This window comes from Amphimedon queenslandica, unplaced genomic scaffold, assembly GCF_000090795.2.
Source record: "Amphimedon queenslandica unplaced genomic scaffold, v1.1 AMPQUscaffold_12407, whole genome shotgun sequence".
Classification (NCBI taxonomy): Eukaryota; Metazoa; Porifera; class Demospongiae; order Haplosclerida; family Niphatidae; genus Amphimedon; species Amphimedon queenslandica.
In genome coordinates this window covers 1737-20300 of record NW_003547356.1, presented here as the reverse complement: position 1 = coordinate 20300, position 18564 = coordinate 1737, and the positions used below count along the sequence as shown (strand labels likewise).

General features: G+C 36.8%; 5 protein-coding genes across 5 annotated transcripts; 2 read left to right on the top strand and 3 right to left on the bottom strand.

The window, feature by feature from the left end:
- Positions 1-1212: 1212 nt before the first annotated feature.
- Positions 1213-4899, bottom strand: LOC109587877 (uncharacterized). Its single transcript, XM_020004096.1, has 3 exons — positions 4791-4899; positions 4414-4740; positions 1213-4354 (listed from the first exon to the last, which is right to left on the bottom strand). Exons 1-3 carry the CDS (start codon positions 4819-4821, stop codon positions 1455-1457), a joined length of 3258 nt encoding a protein of 1085 aa, XP_019859655.1. The 5' UTR covers positions 4822-4899; the 3' UTR covers positions 1213-1454.
- Positions 4900-4943: 44 nt separating this feature from the next.
- LOC100638235 (KIF1-binding protein homolog) lies at positions 4944-7102 on the top strand. Its single transcript, XM_003390529.2, has 2 exons — positions 4944-5073; positions 5152-7102. Exon 2 carries the CDS (start codon positions 5303-5305, stop codon positions 7013-7015), a length of 1713 nt encoding a protein of 570 aa, XP_003390577.1. The 5' UTR covers positions 4944-5073; positions 5152-5302; the 3' UTR covers positions 7016-7102.
- On the bottom strand, positions 6959-9866 carry LOC100638108 (putative ATP-dependent RNA helicase DHX33). The gene is made up of 7 exons (XM_003390528.3): positions 9692-9866; positions 9508-9630; positions 9349-9458; positions 8118-9291; positions 7778-7975; positions 7610-7725; positions 6959-7120 (listed from the first exon to the last, which is right to left on the bottom strand). The coding sequence occupies exons 1-7, from the start codon at positions 9830-9832 to the stop codon at positions 7030-7032; spliced, it is 1953 nt and encodes a 650-aa protein (XP_003390576.3). The 5' UTR covers positions 9833-9866; the 3' UTR covers positions 6959-7029.
- A 10-nt stretch (positions 9867-9876) lies between these two features.
- Positions 9877-14879, top strand: LOC100637981 (dynamin-1-like). The gene is made up of 19 exons (XM_020004100.1): positions 9877-10121; positions 10278-10351; positions 10407-10556; positions 10654-10857; positions 10955-11162; positions 11216-11267; positions 11317-11459; positions 11527-11665; positions 11943-12149; positions 12611-12697; positions 12766-12836; positions 13059-13221; positions 13327-13442; positions 13492-13615; positions 13664-13807; positions 13972-14143; positions 14198-14345; positions 14389-14439; positions 14511-14879. Exons 1-19 carry the CDS (start codon positions 9958-9960, stop codon positions 14578-14580), a joined length of 2487 nt encoding a protein of 828 aa, XP_019859659.1. The 5' UTR covers positions 9877-9957; the 3' UTR covers positions 14581-14879.
- Positions 14880-15081: 202 nt separating this feature from the next.
- On the bottom strand, positions 15082-18556 carry LOC100637856 (WEB family protein At4g27595, chloroplastic-like). Its single transcript, XM_003390526.2, has 6 exons — positions 18455-18556; positions 18312-18407; positions 18111-18245; positions 15850-17099; positions 15161-15800; positions 15082-15110 (listed from the first exon to the last, which is right to left on the bottom strand). The coding sequence occupies exons 4-5, from the start codon at positions 16966-16968 to the stop codon at positions 15306-15308; spliced, it is 1614 nt and encodes a 537-aa protein (XP_003390574.2). The 5' UTR covers positions 16969-17099; positions 18111-18245; positions 18312-18407; positions 18455-18556; the 3' UTR covers positions 15082-15110; positions 15161-15305.
- Positions 18557-18564: the final 8 nt, after the last annotated feature.

Below are 18564 nucleotides of genomic sequence, written 5' to 3'. Positions count from 1 at the left end.
CGATCCACCATAATGATGTAGAACTCTGTGCAGGAGTAGTAGGCATACCAGTAGGCTGTGTAACTACATTACAGTAGCAATAAAAATAAATAACCTACAGCCTTTATTAAATTCACTCACCTTGAGGGTGAAACTCCAGGTTCTTTGCTGGTGTAATAATTCCATTCTGGATCCTGATTTCTTCTGCTGTTGCTTTGTCTCCAGTCTCTTCCACTATATCAGCCAACCTTTGTAAAGTTGGTTTTCCTTTTTTATCAACATTATCCTTCATCATCAGCCAGCAAGCCACACACTCTGTAAAGCATTCCTTAGTAGACCTAGCATCTCTTTCTATTGCTTTCAATGTGTTGTAATGCAGGCCACACTTGAGCCCAAAACTTTTCCATTCAGCATCAGCAAAATGTTGCAATTCTGACAAGACCCTATCAAGGTGCTCAATACCTGAAAATAGATTAACAGTCAAATTTGGTAGACAGAAATATTACTAACTAAGTGGTACAGGGTAGGCCATTAGACTAGTAGGCCATTACGATGAAAGAAGGCTGCTTGCTGTCACTGTTCTGTTGATGCAAAAAACGAGCCACGCCCTATTATTAATATTCATTGACCACACCCAATCCCAGAAGGACAGTAAATAGACCTCTTTGGGTGAGAATGAATTACGTCAAAGAATGATATACGGCAAGGGGCGTGACTGAGCCTGGCTGACTCTGAAATAATTTTCGTGGACGGCAACTTTCTATGGAGTATGAATGGGCTAATGCAGAAAGCAAGCTCTATTAAAGAATATACTTCATATTGCACCAAATCTCTTTTAGGAGATGCTTAGCAGTGACCATTCTTTCCTCCAACCAGCTTTTGTAGCTTGAAAAAGCTCCATGCCAACGAAAAGAATCAGTTTTGCCTTTTCTTCATTCATCCTCCATTGAATCTTGCCGTCCAAAATGGCGGCCAATTATCACCGTAGGTGGATACCGTAATGAACAGTAATGATATTCATAGGCCACCGTCAATCTCACCTGAAGAGGTCTATAAGTAGCTCTGGTAAATACACAGTGCAGGACATAAAAATGAAGTCTTTGGGGGTGGTCCACCCCAATGACTGTAGGCTGGGAATGGTCTGGCTAGCAAGACTATGTTATGTCAGCATCCAAAATGATCCAATCATTTCAATGAATGCCCACCCACAACACTGAGTACAACATTGCCGGTTCAAATAATGAAATCTCCTTGAAATCAAATGTTATACACATAAACAATATTGATGATCAAAATAGTAATAATAATAATGATTAATAGTAATTATAGTACATGTACATAATAACAAAAATAATGTTATCTGCTAGTCCCTCACCCTGCTCAACCCTGCCCCTAGCTACTATATAATAGTCTGTTAGACAACTTTCCAACTTCTTTACCAGATCATTCTGGTTCAGTTTGAGGTTCCCACTACTTCAAATTATGATAGTAATAATAATAATAATAAATGATGATAATAATAATAATGATAACAATGATGAAAATAATGATAATATTAATAATTGACAGGGACTACTTATAAAACACAAGGAGTAGCAACTACAGAATAATAGCAAAATAAAAGCCATTATTATTGTAAATAATACTATATGATATAGACGCATATGTACTTCTACTGATATTGGTAATGGAATGTTATCCAGCAAAGTATCAATAATGAGATAACTTAAAAAATCATTAAGATTCCTGTATAGTTCATACTTTGTGGTAGTTGTTCCAGCTTCATATGAAACTGGATCTGCTGGTGAAACTATAACATACATGGGACCATTTAATTTTTTAACATAATTGATGTAATCAGCTGCATTTAGATTTGTATTTGTATTCATTTTTGATGTATAGTTCATGAAAGCACTAATAAGATCATTTAATGAAGATGTAACTGGTTCTGAGTATATTGTAATTTCAAGACGATAAATCATTTCATCTTTCACCTTGTAGTATACAAATGAGGTAAATGAGTTCAACTGTATATTGTGGGTGGCTCCTAAATCCAGGTGATGAACAAATAATTGAAAATATTTAACTAATAAACTGTTACTTTTTTTATTAAAAGTAATTTCTAAACCTTTTGCTTGGAGTATATAAATTCTTAATTTATCCAAAGAGCTTTGTACTGTTAAATCTAAAATCTCTGTATATTTGTATGCATTAATTATTTTCATTGGTACCAATACAATTAAGTCTTTAAGAGGTCGTCCAGGAACAACAAGTTGTTTGAGTAATTTTAAAATGCTGTTATAGTTATAAGTCATGATTGATACAAACAGAAATTTCAATTCATTGAGTTTCATCAAAGGATGCTCTAGTATTGTTGAATTACAGTCAAATTTATAAAAAATAATAATATAAAGCTCTTGCAACAGTGGAAACTTTGAAATGATTTCACAACTTAAAGATGCATCTAGTTCAAGCATTAAACTTAATGCTATTACTGCATCACTTGGTAGATCTACTTCAGCCATAGCATCTTTGTGCAACCAAATATTAATTTTTCCATTGACAGAAGTTTTCTGGAATTGAAGTCCTTTTTTGAATGCTGCTGATTCAGTTAAATGTGATATTTTAATTCTGAGTGTAATATTGTGAGCGGCAACAATATACCCAGCAATAAAGTAATCAAAATTATTCAAAGGTACATTTCCAATAACCCATGGATAACCTGAGTCTAAATTATAGTTTTGATTGTGCCGAATTAGATTATTTTCATATAGACATCTGAGCATTAAACTATTTATTTCTATATAAATGGTATCCTCCACATACTCACCAAAAAAATTGGTTCTTAACATATCCAGTGCACCTATTTCTTTGTCAATAAGCTTTGATAATCCAACATAAAAAATAAGAACATTCTCAAGATTTGAGTTTTGTTTCATGTCAGTTTCATTAAACATTAAGTGTGGATTGTTTACAAGATAAATTGCTGCAAAATAATCTTGTAGTGTAGTGTGTATGAAACTGCTAGACTCATCTTTATCAAACCCAGTGAAGCTAGTGACAGTGTCCATCATACTCAATTTTGGGATGTCATGAAGTTCCTTTCCAAAGATATATTTTGGTTTTGTTACACCATTAAAAGCTACTTTAGAAAGATAACGGAAATGTTTCCAAATGTCACTTAATACTGAAGTATTAAAGTTATTAATTTGTACTAAATATGGAGGCATTTCATAGTTTATATCAATTACTTTAGCATCAATGAGGTGCCGCTTGAGTAATGCACGTACATACTGATTATAAATCCCTGTCATTGTTATTGGATACTTATTATTCTTAGTATGTATAAAGTCAGTGAATACTTTACACATTATGTAGCAGTTCATTGGATTGTACAGCATATTCTCAATCACAGTATTACCACTGTAATAAGAATGAAACTCAGAAACTATTGTACCATTTTTAAAATATGTAGAAGCATATTTTAAGATTTCATTTGGACTAAAGCCTCTAAGAGCAAAATGTTTTGAATCATTTTCTAAAAAGATTAGCAAAGGCTCAGTAGCAGCATGTCTGCTTGTAACTATCACTGTTGACTTGGGAAGAATGTCTCCTTTTATAAGTTGCAAGAATATTGAGACTGAATTGGTTCTCGGTTGATGTGGAAGCTCATCAAAACCATCTAATATCCAAAGAACTTCTGCTCCTCTTGTTTTACTGATTGATAACATTACTTCAGTCATATTAGTATCTTCAACATTAATAAGAAGGTCTTCAATATTTTCAGCTTTTTGATAAGTTTTAAGGCGTAATAGAATCAGAATAACAATTTTATAATTTTTGTTTAATAATTCATCAGTTTGTCTAACCCATCGCAATGTTAGTTCTTTAGCTAATGTGCTCTTTCCTATGCCAGGCTCTCCAGTAATTAATACAAATCGTAATTGCTTATTTGGTAGTGGTTTGAAAAGACTGTCAATTTCTATTTTTTCAAAATTATCATGCTTCAGGATTTCTTTATTAACACTATGTAAAAATTCTGCATCTGCTTTCTTCTGGTAGCTTTTTAATCTGATTAATTTTAAAGGTATAAAAGGAACATCATCAACAGGAGCTGTTGGACCAGCAGCTGGATATTTATTAATATCTGGATCCTTATACCTCGTCAGAGTTCTGTCATATGTTTCACGTAATTTTGATGCATATTCATCAATTGGTGTAGGATCCAAGACGCTACATGGTGGTGCATAGTACATGTATGGAATGTACATTGCTACTATAATTAACACTACAAGTATTGATACCGGTAACACGATCCACCATAATGATGTAGAACTTTGTGCAGGAGTAGTAGACATACCAGTAGGCTGTGTAACTATACATTACAGTAGCAATAAAAATAAGTAATTTGCAGCCTTTGTTGAATTCACTCACCTTGGTGAAACTCCAGGTCCTTTGCTGGTGTAACAATTTCATTCCAGATCCTGATTTTCTCTGCTGTAGATTTGTCTCCAGTCTCTTCCACTATATCAGCTAGTCTTTCTAAAGTTGGTTCTCCTTTTTCATCAACACCATCTTCTCTCCTCAGCCAGCGACTAATGCACTCTCTGAAACATTTGCTGGCATCTTTGGGATAATCAGCCTCTAATGTTTCCAATCTGCCTTTATAAAGGCCGCATTTAAGACCAAATTTCTCCCATTTGGCCTCAGAAAAATCGAGGCGCTCCAACTCTGACAAGACAAAATCAAGATGTGTGATATCTGAAAGGAAAGATTTAAATAATCATGAAACTCAACAGCAAAAGACTAACTAAGGATAGTGGTAGCTCTGATGGAGGCCATTAAGATGAAAACGCCAAAGAAGTAGAAAGTAAAAACAACAGAGAAGCTAAAAAGTTTGCTGCAGAAAACGAGCCACACCCAAACACTTGTTGCACAACTTGACCACGCCCATCACATGAGCCTAGCTACCACGCCCATAGCATGAGCAAGGACAGTAAATTGAGTGCAGGACATAAAAATAATAAATTATTAGATTATAGACTAATAGATAAGGACTGGAGGAACAGTAAACTACCAACACTTGATATAGAAGTAAGTATAACAACAACAATAATAATAATAATAAATTAATGCTGAATGTTAATTAATTAATTAATTTTTAATTAATAGGTCCCATCCCAAGAGGCTCCATTACCAGAGGGTGTGGGTGGACAGGAGGCGTTTGAGGAGGGGGTGTGTCTACGTGAAGTTGAGAGCGTCTGGCGTGAGAGATTACGTGAATTGACTCCGCCTCCTTCCAGGTCTCAAAACTCAAAATAAAATGGCCGCTGATTCCGAAGACTATACAAGTCTATCCCCAACACTTATTGAATGGATAAAGGAAGAAATTAAACCACTTTATGATGAGTACCTCTCGTACATCAAAGAGAGTGGGAAAGACCCTGAGGAGGAACCCTATCGTTCACTTTACTCCGCCCGTAAGACCCTCCTACTAATTAAGGATAAGATAGGCCAGGCCCCGCCTGAAATTAATGACAGTCTCCACCCACTCTCAATCACTCTCTCTTCTCTCTTAGCCGCTAATTACATCAATACTGATGAAACTAGTGCTGGACAGAGAGAATATGAATCTATTTTAGAATTATCAAAATCTCTTGAATTTCAGGGGCGTGTCACCTTTGCTATGGTAACAGCTTGTAACGGTCTTGGAATAGTGTGGTCAAATAGAAGTGAGGAATATGAGAAGTCACTAGAGCTCTTAAAACAAGGAGAGACATTGTACAAGTCGTATCACCATCCTCCACCATTGTCTGATGAAGATCTGTTCAGTGGTGACATCAGAGACGAAGGAGAGAGAGAGAAAACGTTTGAAGATCTTCACACACACACCCTCTTCTACCTAGCTCAGGTCTATACTCACTTAGACCAGCCGGGACTATCAGCTCAGTACTGTCAGAATACTCTCTCACGTCAACTTGAGACCAAGAGCTACGACCCCATTGAATGGTCACTTAATGCAGCGACCATATCTCAGTATTATATCAATGTGGCTAACTACCCTCAGGCTAGGCACTGTCTGGCAGCTGCTAGTGTAGTCCTTCGTTCTTATAGCGACGAGTTAGGAGGAAAGGGAGAAGAAATGAAAGAGAAATTGGAGCAGAGTGAGGCTGATGTTAGCAGATGCTGGATTAAGTATGCAATATCTTTATTGACCCATTCTTGTACTGAATCAGGAGAAAGAGGAGGAGGTGGTGGTACGAGGGAAAAGGTTGCTATAGTACACAGGTTTGAGCCGTTAGAGTTAGCTGATGTTGAGGGACAAGTTTCTTGTGATGTAGTTGAGAATTATCAAGACGCATCTAAGGTATTCTTATTTGCCGAGGCACAGATTAAATCGGCTCAGAAATTTTATAATTTAGAAGACCACGCGACCGATTTCGTCTCTATCTCTCAAGATCACTCTTCTCTTTATAAAGTCCTTTCTTTCTTTGAGTCTGACCTTTCCTTAAAATGTCGGATGCACAAACGTCGTGTCGACATCCTCTCTTCTCTCCTCTCCTGTCTCAACCCTCAGTATTATCTAGTACTCAATCGCCAGCTGATGTTTGAATTAGGTGACACGCTAAACGACATGGCTAACAACAAGATAATACTAGCCAGTGAAGAAGGATCTTCTCCTTCACAGCATCAAATCCAAAAAATAAACAGACTACTGAACGACGCCATCAAGCACTACGGAGAGTTTTTCTCAAGTTTTGAGACTCAACCAGAAGCTGAGTACTTGCACTCTTTCCTCACGTCAAAGCTCAACGTGGCTCGCTTGCATTCTAAACTTTTAGCAGGAAACCCCGGGGAACAAATCAAGAATTTGGAGACCTCAATTCAATCGTACAAATGGTTAATTGAATATTGTGAGTCACATACTGAAGAGATCAAAGAAGTATTTACTGAGGAATTAGGATTGTGTAAAGAAATGGTGGCATTGCTGCCACAAAAAGTAGAATTGATTAGATCACAAAATATTACAATGTGAATGACTGAGTGAGTTCAATCTTGTATCATGTTTGTTGTCATTGTTTTATGAAAGTAGTTTGGAGCTATTTCAAATAGCCATTTTGGATCTATAACAGAGACCATCCTGGAGAGAGAGAGAGAGAGAGAGAGAGAGAGAGAGAGAAAGAGAAATTAAAATGAGACACCATAACAAAAGGGAAGATTAGGTAGAGGAAGATCTGATTTTGAGTAACTTTAAAAATTCGTAAAAAAAATTCAATTTTGATCGGAACCAGCTCAAACTTCCTATGCAACATAAGTACATGTATATGCATCAGGAAAAATTATTAAAAATGCAGAATTCTCTACTTTTCATTTTTGGCGAAATTTGGCCTGTGACCCTGTACTATAATAGTACAGGGACTTTGGCCCGATTTTGGAGTAACTTTAAAAATTCATAAAAAATCCAAATTTGATCGGAACCAGCTCAAACTTTCTACATAACATAAGTACATGTATATGCACCAGGAAACATTATAAAAATGGAGAATCCACTACTTTTAAATTTTAGTAAAATGGCCCATGCCCTGTACTATAGTACAGGGACTTTGGTCTGATAGAGAATGGTTCTAACCTCATGTAACATTTGGTGGTGTGAACTAGTTCAGTGTACATCACAAATGGAGGAGGAGGAGTCACTGAGAACAAACAAGAGCTGGGATGGATGAACACCTCTTGTCTTGACAACACCTAAACAACAACAAAAATGATAAACAACAACAACAATAAACAACAAACTTACTGTTAGATATTTCCCATCTCTGACATGTTCTGCCACATTTCTAAAGAAGCCACAAAGCAGGGTCTTCCTCAGCCTCTCTCCATCATTGTTTGATGTTAGTTGGAGTGAGTTTTGTCTGCAAATCTCTTTGAGCTGTTTCCTAATGTCCTGGACTGTGGACATGTTCCTGGCATGAATGTAATTATCATGACACCAAGACTGGAGAGGAGAGAGAGAGAGAAAGGAAAGAAGGGAAAATGATGACGATTTAAAAGGTACTCTATCATTCAAAATCTAATCAAGTTTACTATAAATGTACATGTACATCTAAAACTATTACTAGTAGTATTATTATTATTACTTTCTTTTCATTAGAGGTTTGATATGCTTTATGTATCTTCATCAACATCAAATGGTCTCCTTCAGGACAAAAGAACTTCATCCTCGCCAGATCAGCTTTCTCTCTTCCATCAGTCGGAGTATACAGCACAGTATCAACTGATAACAGTGATACTAGTGTCACTAACTCAACCACACAATCATAATCCACTGATGCTAAGAGACAAGAACTAAGAGATGGAGATAAAGGAAAGGAGCTCATTCTCTTTCCTAATGGAGTAAGTTCTAATGTCTCTTCTTCTTTATTCACAGCCTTCAGCAGCACTAGTTCTTCTAGTGCAGCTATCAAACTTTCTTCCGGAGGTTGATCCATAAATTCAAAACTGAGTATGTCTTTAATACCCATTGCAAGCAGCTGGAGTAGTACGCTGGAGAGATTGCAACGCTGTATCTCAGGGACAGTATTCTCTTCTAACTGTAGGAAGGATTCCTCTGTGTACAATCGATAGCAGTATCCCTCACTCTCTCTCCCTGCTCTGCCCAGCCTCTGTCTCGCCTGTGCTTTTGAGATAGGCTGTACCAGTAGAAGATCAAGACCCATCAATGGGTTGTACCCACGTCCTTTCACCATTCCTGTATCAATGACATACTTTACCCCGGAGAGAGTAAGAGAAGTCTCCGCTATGTTAGTAGAAAGGATCACTTTACGAGTGTTTGGGGGCGGTTTTTGAAAAACTTTTTGCTGCTGAGCTGAAGGTAGAGCAGAGAAGAGTGGCAGTACCATCATATCTTTCCAATGAGACGGAAATAAAGATTTACACTGTATCAGTGTATGAAGCATCGACTCAATCTCGTCTTGACCTGTTAGGAAAACCAGTATGTCTCCATTTTCACCACTCTCCTCTTCTCCATGCAGCTGGAGCACTGTTGTAATGGCCGAATGAATATAGTCGGATTGTGGTTTTAAGGTGTAATAGACGTTGACGTGATACTGTCGTCCTTGAATGTAGAGTACTTTGGCGTTGTTGAAGTAGTTAGAGTAAGAGCTGGTGTCTAGTGTGGCGGACATGATGACAATACGTAATAGTTTGATGTGCCTCTCTCTTCTCTCCTTCTGAGCTCCTTTAATGACTCCAAACAACACGTCAGTGTGTACGGTTCTCTCGTGAGCCTCATCTAGTATCACTACCAAGTATCTAATAAATATTATTATTATTATTATTATTATTATTATTATTATTATCATGATGTACCTTGATAGCAGAGGGTCTTGAATGGCTTCTCTCAGTAGCAGACCGTCTGTTTGATATTTAATTTTGGTACTGGGTCCAGTGCAGTCTTCAAACCTTACGGCATACCCCACCTGGCATGTGAGAGTCATGTGATGTGGTGGTGTGCATTAATTGGAATACCTCAGCTCCGAGAGATACAGATTGCTCCTTAGCAACACGGGTTGCTATGCTAATGGCGGCCACTCGTCGAGGCTGCGTTATACCTATCAGACCTTTCTTGCTTAGCCCAGTCTCATGCAAATACTATTAATAAAATTAGTGCAAAATTATAATTTTTAATTATTAATTTTCTGATTTATTTCACCTGTGGTATCTGCGTTGTCTTCCCGCTCCCAGTTTCCCCCACTACTATGCAGCAAGGGTTGGTTTTTATCTCTCTGATGAGTCTATCTCGCGCGGAGTATATGGGAAGTGATTTTCTTTGAGCTTCCATACTAGACGCCATTTTGAATAATTAATGAGCAAGTTAGCCACACCCATTTAATTATCCCCACCCACTCATAAGGGCGTAGCAGCCGACGCAAATTCCTGCCCTTCTCCTTCTCTCTCTTTCCCTCATTTTCTTTCAAAATGTCTCACAATCAAGAGATGCAGGACCTTATCCCACTCGTCAACAGCCTCCAGGACGCCTTCAGTAGCCTGGGGATGGTCTGCCCCATCGATCTACCTCAAATAGCAGTCGTTGGCGGTCAGTCTGCCGGGAAGAGCTCAGTACTGGAGAACTGCGTTGGAAAGTGAGAACTTATAACTAATGTACAATTAATATAGTTGTAAGGATTTAAGGATTCTTTTAAATATTTCAAATAAATCAATGTTTACATTTTAACCTGTTGCTATTGAAACTGAAATTTTTCTCGTTAATTCTATTAGTTAAAATTGTTTTTGTTTAGGGATTTCTTGCCACGTGGGTCCGGAATCGTCACAAGGCGTCCTCTAATCCTGCAATTAATAAACGCTAAAGCTGGTAAAAACCTTTTTTAAAAACAAGAATGCATTACGTATCTGTCTTTTTCTCTTAGAATATGCCGAGTTTTTACATCAAAAGGGAAAGAAGTTTACGGATTTTAACGAAGTACGTAAAGAGATTGAGGCCGAGACTGATAGGATAACGGGAAAGAAGAAAGGAATATCAGCCGTACCAATCAACCTGAGGGTCTATTCACCGCATGGTATGTCTCATGACTATCACCTGATACATATTTACTTACTACCCCCCTCTCTCTCTCCCTCTCTCTCTCTCTCGTTACTTTTAAAACTCTTCCCCAGTTCTTAATCTTACCCTTGTTGACTTGCCTGGTATGACGAAGGTCCCAGTTGGAGACCAGCCTCCAGATATTGAGTTCCAGATAAGAGACATGTTGCTCCAGTTCATTACAAAAGAGAATACACTCATACTGGCTGTCACTCCGGCTAATTCTGATCTTGCAACCTCAGACGCTCTCAAACTGGCTAAGGAATGCGACCCACAAGGTAGGAGACTAGATATTGTCTCCATCCTTTTAAGTTTCTTTTTCTCTCTCCCTCCCTCTCTCTCTCTCTCTCTCTCTCCCTCTCTCTCCTCCAAAAGGTATAAGAACCATAGGTGTACTGACAAAACTTGATCTGATGGACGAAGGTACTGACGCACGTGACATTCTGGAGAACAAGGTCTTCTCTTTAAGACGTGGTTATATCGGTGTTGTGAATCGTAGTCAGAAGGATATCGATGGTAGTAAGGATATCCGAGCAGCTCTTGCTGGCGAGAGAAAGTTCTTTCTGTCTCACAGTGCTTACAGGTAAAGAGGCGAGGGAGGGGGTTGTAAACCGGTTTGACTGGTTTCTTAAACAGGCATATGGCGGATAGGCTTGGTACTCCATACCTGCAGAAAGTATTGAACCAGGTAAGTAATAAAAATTTAAATAACAATATTATTATTATTATTTTTAAAGACACTGATTAATCATATTCGTGATACTCTTCCGTCTTTGAGATCAAAGCTTCAAAGTGAGGTATTTGCCATGGAGAAGGAGGTTGAGGAATATAAAAGATTCAATCCGAACGATCCAACCATTAAGACAAAAGCTCTCCTTACGTAAGCCTAGGGAACTTTATCTCTTTCAATTTCCTCTCTCTCTCTCTCTCTCTTTCTCTCTCTTTAGTCTTATTCAAAATTTTGGTGACGATTTTGAGAGGACAATCGAAGGAGGAGGAGGAGCTGAAGTTGTCATGTCGGAGCTGACGTGTGGAGCTAAAATTAATAAAATATTTCACGAGAGATTCCCCTTTGAACTAGTCAAGGTAACGTGTGGTGCACATCTCAGTATACTCTAGTATATTTTAGTATATTTTAGTATATTTAGTGTGGCTGTTTGCAAATGTAATTTGATATGGTTCATATGATATTTTGATTGTTGGTAATGTGACACGAATTTTTTCGTCATTATTAAATTAAGAAAATGTCTCTGACAATCTTTAATTACTACAAATATCATTATTGTCATCATTATTATTATTATTATTATTATTATTATTATTATTATTATTATTATTATCATTATTATTATTGTTTTGTTAGTTTGAGAAAGATGAGAAGGCCATGAGAAAGGAGATAGCGTTCACCATCCAGAACATACAGGGTGTCAGGGTTGGTTTGTTTACTCCTGATATGGCCTTTGAAGCCATTACGAAGAACCAAATTGAGAAGCTTATGTCTCCAGCACTGAAATGTGTTGACATGGTGTCAGCAGAACTCATGACGGCTGTGAAGAACTGTGCCGATGGGGTAAGTGAGCATAAGAAACACATGTATTTCGGATTTTTACACGAATCTTTTAAGTTATTAAAAAATTGGGCCAAAGTCCCTGTACTATAGTACAGGGTCACAGGCCAAATTTTTCCAAAAATGAAAAGATGAGAATTTTCTATTTTTATAATGTTATCTGATACATATACATGTTTTTATGTTGCATAGAAAGTTTGAGCTGATTCTGATTAAAATTAGATTTTTTACGAATTTTTAAAGTTGCTCCAAAATCAGACAAAAGTCCCTGTACTATAGTACAGGGTCACGAGCCAAATTTTGCCAAAAATGAAAAGGTGAGAATTCTCCATTTTTATAACATTTTCTGGTACATATACATGTACTTATGTTGTGTAGAAAGTTTGAACTGATTCCAATCAAAATTGGATTTTTTACGAATGTTTAAAGTTGCTCTAAACTGACTTGTTTCATTCATTGTTTAGATGAATCGTTATCCGTTGCTAAGAGATGAGACGGAAAGGATCCTGTCAACATTTTTAAGAGAGCAAGAACAGAAAGCAAAGGACCACGTAATATTAATATTACCATTAATTAATATATATATATTTATTTGTTTGTTTATTTATTTGTTGTTTAGATTACGCTGATGATAGAGATCGAGTTATCCTACATGAACACGAACCATCAGGACTTTGTTGGCTTTGATGCGTAAGAAAATAAATAACAATAATAATAATAATAATAAATTAATAATAATAACAATAAATAACATTCCTCTCCTCTCTCTCTCAAGTGCTGATAAATATTATTATAATTATAATATTTGTCACACAATTATTATTATATCAGCACTACATATACATGTATATTATTATATTATAATAAATTATTAATATCAAATAAATTTTCTCTCTCCCTCTCTCCCTCCAGTGCCGCTAAAGGAGGTGGTGGTAAGAAGAAAGCTAAGACGTTGGGTAACCAGGTGATCAGGAAAGGATGGCTCAGCATGGTAGTCTCATTCATAAAGGGTAGCTCTAGGGAGTACTGGTTCGTGTTGACGTCTGAGAGTTTAACACTTTTCAGGGACTCAGAGGTAACAGATTAACCAATTAATTAATTGATGATCAATTAATTAATAGTTAATTACTCAATTAATTAATTAATTAATTAATAATTATTTAATTAATTGTTCTTGTAGGAGAAAGAGCAAAAGTATAGTTTAAGGCTTGAAGACATGAAAGTTCGTGACATTGAAAGCGGACGCTTCTCCATCGGAAAGAAATACGCCTTTGCCATTTACTACACGACCGGAAGGTAATGGTATTAATTAATGAGTGGGCGTGGCATTGGGTGTGGTTTATAGGAACGTCTACAAGGATCAGGACCAGTTGCAATTGGTTGCTCAATCGGAGGAGGAAATGGAGTCATGGAAGGCATCCTTCTTGAGGGCCGGAGTTTACCCAGAAGCAGAGAAAAGCTCAGCACCTGTACGTCAATAAATGAAAAACTTAGTGTATTATTATTGTTACTTTTAGGATCCTGATATGGCTTCTTTAGACCCACAGTTGGAGCGACAGGTCGAAACGATTAAGAACCTTGTGGAGTCCTATATTGATATTGTTATTAAAACCATCAAAGATCAAATACCAAAGACTATTATGCACACCATGGTGAACAAGGTAAGGAATAATGGAGGAGAGAGAAATATTATTACTTACTCTCTTTCTATCCCTTCCTTTCTCTCCTAAATCCTTTTCTCTTTTCTCTCTTTCTTTTTTCTTCTCTCTCTCTCTCTCCCTACCCTCTTTCCTTGCCATCTTCTCCCCCCCTCTCTCTCTCTCAGTTGAAGTTTTACATTCAGAAGGAACTAATAGCCATGATATATGCAGCTGGAGACCAGAACTCGCTAATGGAGGAGAGCAAAGAGGCAGCGACTAGGAGAGAGGAGATGATTAAAATGTATCACGCATGCAAAGACGCTCTGGGTCTAGTACAAGACATCAACGTCAAGACAGGTTCAATAAAAATAATTATTTATTTATTTACTTTTTATTTTATTTTATTTTTAGTTCACACTCCTCTTCCTCCTCCCGTGAATATTGACGAGGACCTGCCCCCTCCCCCTAAGCCGTCCCGCCCACACAGCACTGCTAGTATGCCCCGCCCCCCACCAGCTCGCCCTAATAACAACACACAAACGTCACCACGTGCACCAACGTAAGTACAACTCCGCCCACTTTTAATTATTAATTTTTTGTAGTCGGCCGTCTGCAGAGAGACCAAATGTTCCAGGAAGACCTAATGTACCACAGTGAGTCTCATTATATATTCATTAATTAATTAATTATTCACGAGCTCTTAATTATTATAATTAATTATTAGGAGACCACCTGGAGGTGGTGGGGGAAGGCCGGTCCCTCCCCGCCCATCAATCCCACAGAGACCTCAGTAATGGTATTATTAGCAGCTGCACTTTAATTAGAAACTATAGCTATTACTATTATTATTATTATTATTACCGTTTACTCTTGTTTTGCTGTGTGGATATATTATCAAAATGTAGTAGTTTTTTCTCTCTTTTTTAAAACTATTTAATATTATTGTTATTATTGTTGTACTTCAGCCATTGCTAGTTCCATCATTTCTTCCTGTTTCTGTTGCTCCGTTTGCTTTCTCCTTGCATCCCTAATGAGCTTCTTTCTTTTCTTTCCAGACAACTTTACGTTAGCATGAGGGTTAGTCCTTTTAAAGTGAAACATCTTAGTTAACGGCAAGAAATTTTAGTCTGTACTATCTGATAATTCAAATTTTCAAGCAGTTTTTGTAGCTTCTATCCCCTACTTCAAGCTACGCCCATTATACTCTGGCTACAACTAATTCATTCTTATTTCTTTCCAACCTGTTTTGTTTCAATTTGTTCACTGTTGTATTGGACAGTGTTTCGTTGCTTCTCTGGAACTTCTTACGTTTGGATGAACTCTTCTACAGACAAAGAATAAAGCATTAGGAGGAGAAAAGACTAATTCTTGTACCTTTTGTTTCTTAAGTTTCCCCATGATGTGAATTGCTTGCACTAAAAGACACGTGACTAAAATGATTTGATTGGTTGAAAATTATCAATCAATGAATATTTAAAAAGGTGGCACTACTAATGAATAATTATATCTAATTAACTCTCTATTGAAACTCATTTTCACAGTCAAGTGTATCAAGATTATCCCTCATGTCTTTGAGCAGGTCACGGTGGAGTTGCAAGTTGACATACTTATCTTTCAGATTCTCAGACATTGATTCCAGTACCGATATCTCAGACTTCAATTCTTCTAATTCCATTCCTGTTGCATTACAAGCTGCTTCTGCATTACTAAGCGCCCTATCTAGAGAATCCAATGTTGCAGAATCAGCAAAAGATATTGAGTTTATTCGTTCTTCAACTTGCTCAACTTGAACTGAAAGAGCTGCTATACTATCATTAGTCCTTGCAGCATTAGCAATTGCAGCATTCAAGCCAGTGCTTGCTTTAAGCAGTGACTGTCTCTCCTTCTCTCCTCTCTCTCCCAATTCTCTCAGTTTCCTCTCTGTCTCCTCCAACTGAATATCTCTAAGGTCTTCTTGAAGTTTTGTGGCTTCTGAACGAGATATCAAAGCAGTTGCATTAGTTGAATTGAGCACCTAAAATGTCAGAAAATAAAACCAAGACATTACAGTATTTTATACTTACGTCATTTATAATATCCAGAGTCTCTATTGTACCTAGTAATATGCTCTCTGTTGCTAAAATAATATTACTTAGTTCATTAACTCTACTCCTTCTTTCTATTGCAAGGGATAGCGTCATATTTGAGTCTTCCTCTGCCTCCTCAACAAGTAGCCTTAATCTATGAAGTCTCTCTACATAAGACAAAGCTCTTGCAAGTTCTTCCTTGACTCGTTTCAAGACCTCTTCAGCTTCTTTAATGATCCTTTCTCCTTCCCTCAGTGATGCATTAGCAGAAGAAAGAGCTTCCTTTTCTCTAGCCAGTATCTCTTGAGCAGTGTTGTTAAGATATGAAGCAGTAGAAAGAAGATCCTGTCCATCATTGAAAAGGACATTAAAAGCTTCTCTTACTTCATTACTAGCAATAGACACATTAACAGTCTCATTGTATGTTCTACTAGCAATCATTACCAGCTGCAAAGACTGCGCCAAAAGCTCTCTTCCTCTTTCAATAAATTCTATGTTCTCCACATCATCATACACACTCATTGCTGCTTCTAATACTTCCACAGTGTCATTAATAACTTGATTCAGTTTTATTTCTCCTTCAGCAACAAGACTGGAGAGGTTGCTAGTGGAGCAATCATTAAGTCCCCTCAACAGGTCCAGGGTGCTGTTCTCAATGTCCACTAGCTCATTTATTGATTGCAGTAGGTCTGTTGTATTATCAGATAGAGCTAGTCCATTTCTTAATAATTCTCTAACTGTTACTGACTGCTCATTAGCTGCAGCTTCGGCCTCCATTGATATGTTAGCAAGCTGAGATATAACAATGTCGATTCTCTTTGTTATATTTAGTGATGTTTTTAAGTGTTGAGTAGCATTAACTTTCAATAGTGTCTCAATGAGGCTCAGTTGTTCAGTGATATTATTAATCAATTCATCATTCATCTCTCTTTTCTGTCTTAATAGTTTAGCTGACATTTCTATCTCTTTTATAAAATTAGCAAAAATGTCTACCTCTTCCACTGTTTCTACCAGTTCAGTGTTTGTTTTTGAAAGGTTGGAAAACAGCTGCATTTGTCGAGATGTTAAATGAATTAATACTTCTTTAAGATTGAGTAGGTTGGATTGCAAGCTCATTACAGTATCTGTGAGTGATGTGTGGATTTCTTTTGATGTGGAGGAGTTGATAATTGCTTCTGTTAGTGACTCAAGTGAACTGACTGTTGTATTATAAGCAACAGAAATATTGTCATAACAAGATGGACAATCTACAAAGAGAAAAGAATAATCATATTATTATAACGGCAAGTTGCATATCATTAGTTTACTGAGTTATTATCACAAAAAACCTATTATGCAATATTCAATACATTTTTTGAGTTTAAGAAACTTGTCAAAATTTGAAAAATACCCAAGGCTATAACCCATGGTTTTTCAAAAAATGGCCAAAAAATCATTCCCAATTTTTATTACATTTCTGATACATATTGACGTCCTTATGCTGTGTAGAAAGTTTGAGTTGATTCCGACTTAATTTTTTCAAGTTACAGCCATTTTAAGAAATAGGCCAAAATCTGAAAAATACCCAAGGCTATAGCCCATGCTTTTTTCCAAAAAATGGCCAAAAAATGACCCCTAATTTTTATTATATTTTCTGATACATATTGATGTCCTTATGCTATGTAGAAAGTTTGAGCTGATTCCGGCATAAATTTTTCAAGTTACGGCCATTTTAAGAAATGTGCCAAAATCTGAAAAATACCCAAGGCTATAGCCCATGCTTTTTTCCAAAAAATGGCCAAAAAATGACCCCCAATTTTTATTATATTTTCTGATACATATTGACGTCCTTATGCTATGTAGAAAGTTTGAGCTGATTCCGACATAAATTTTTCAAGTTACGGCCATTTTAAGAAATGTGCCAAAATCTGAAAAATACCCAAGGCTATAGCCCATGCTTTTTTCCAAAAAATGGCCAAAAAATGACCCCCAATTTTTATTATATTTTCTGATACATATTGACGTCCTTATGCTATGTAGAAAGTTTGAGCTGATTCCGACATAAATTTTTCAAGTTACGGCCATTTTAAGAAATGTGCCAAAATCTGAAAAATACCCAAGGCTATAGCCCATGCTTTTTTTTCGAAAAATGGCTAAAAAATGACCCCCAATTTTTATTACATTTTCTGATACATATTGATGTCCTTATGCTGTGTAGAAAGTTTGAGCTAATTCCAACTTAAATTTTTCAAGTTATGACCATTAATTTTTATCTATACCTGTACATCCTTCATTTATTTTATGAGTTCCATCAGGACACAGCTCACACTCAATACCAGAATAGCCATCAAAACAATAACACTCTCCAGTATCTGAATCACAACCATCCGATCCATTTGAATTACAAGTACAACCTAAAAATTTTACAATAATAATAATAATAATAATAATATTTTCATCATAATTTCCAATCGGCTTACGTGTACAACTCCCACTGTTGTTATAGTAACCAGCTAAACAGGTGTCGCATTCATCTCCACCTAGGCCTTCTTGACAGCCACAGAGCCCGTCGCAATCTACAATAAAGTCATTAAAACTTAATAGCTAACATTAGCATTCTTACTCCTGCATTCAATTACAGTGTTTTCATTCGTAGCCGGTTGCCATGGTAAATCATTACGAGACGGTAAACAAGCCTGACAGTCTACTCCGGTAGTATTATGCTCACAGTGC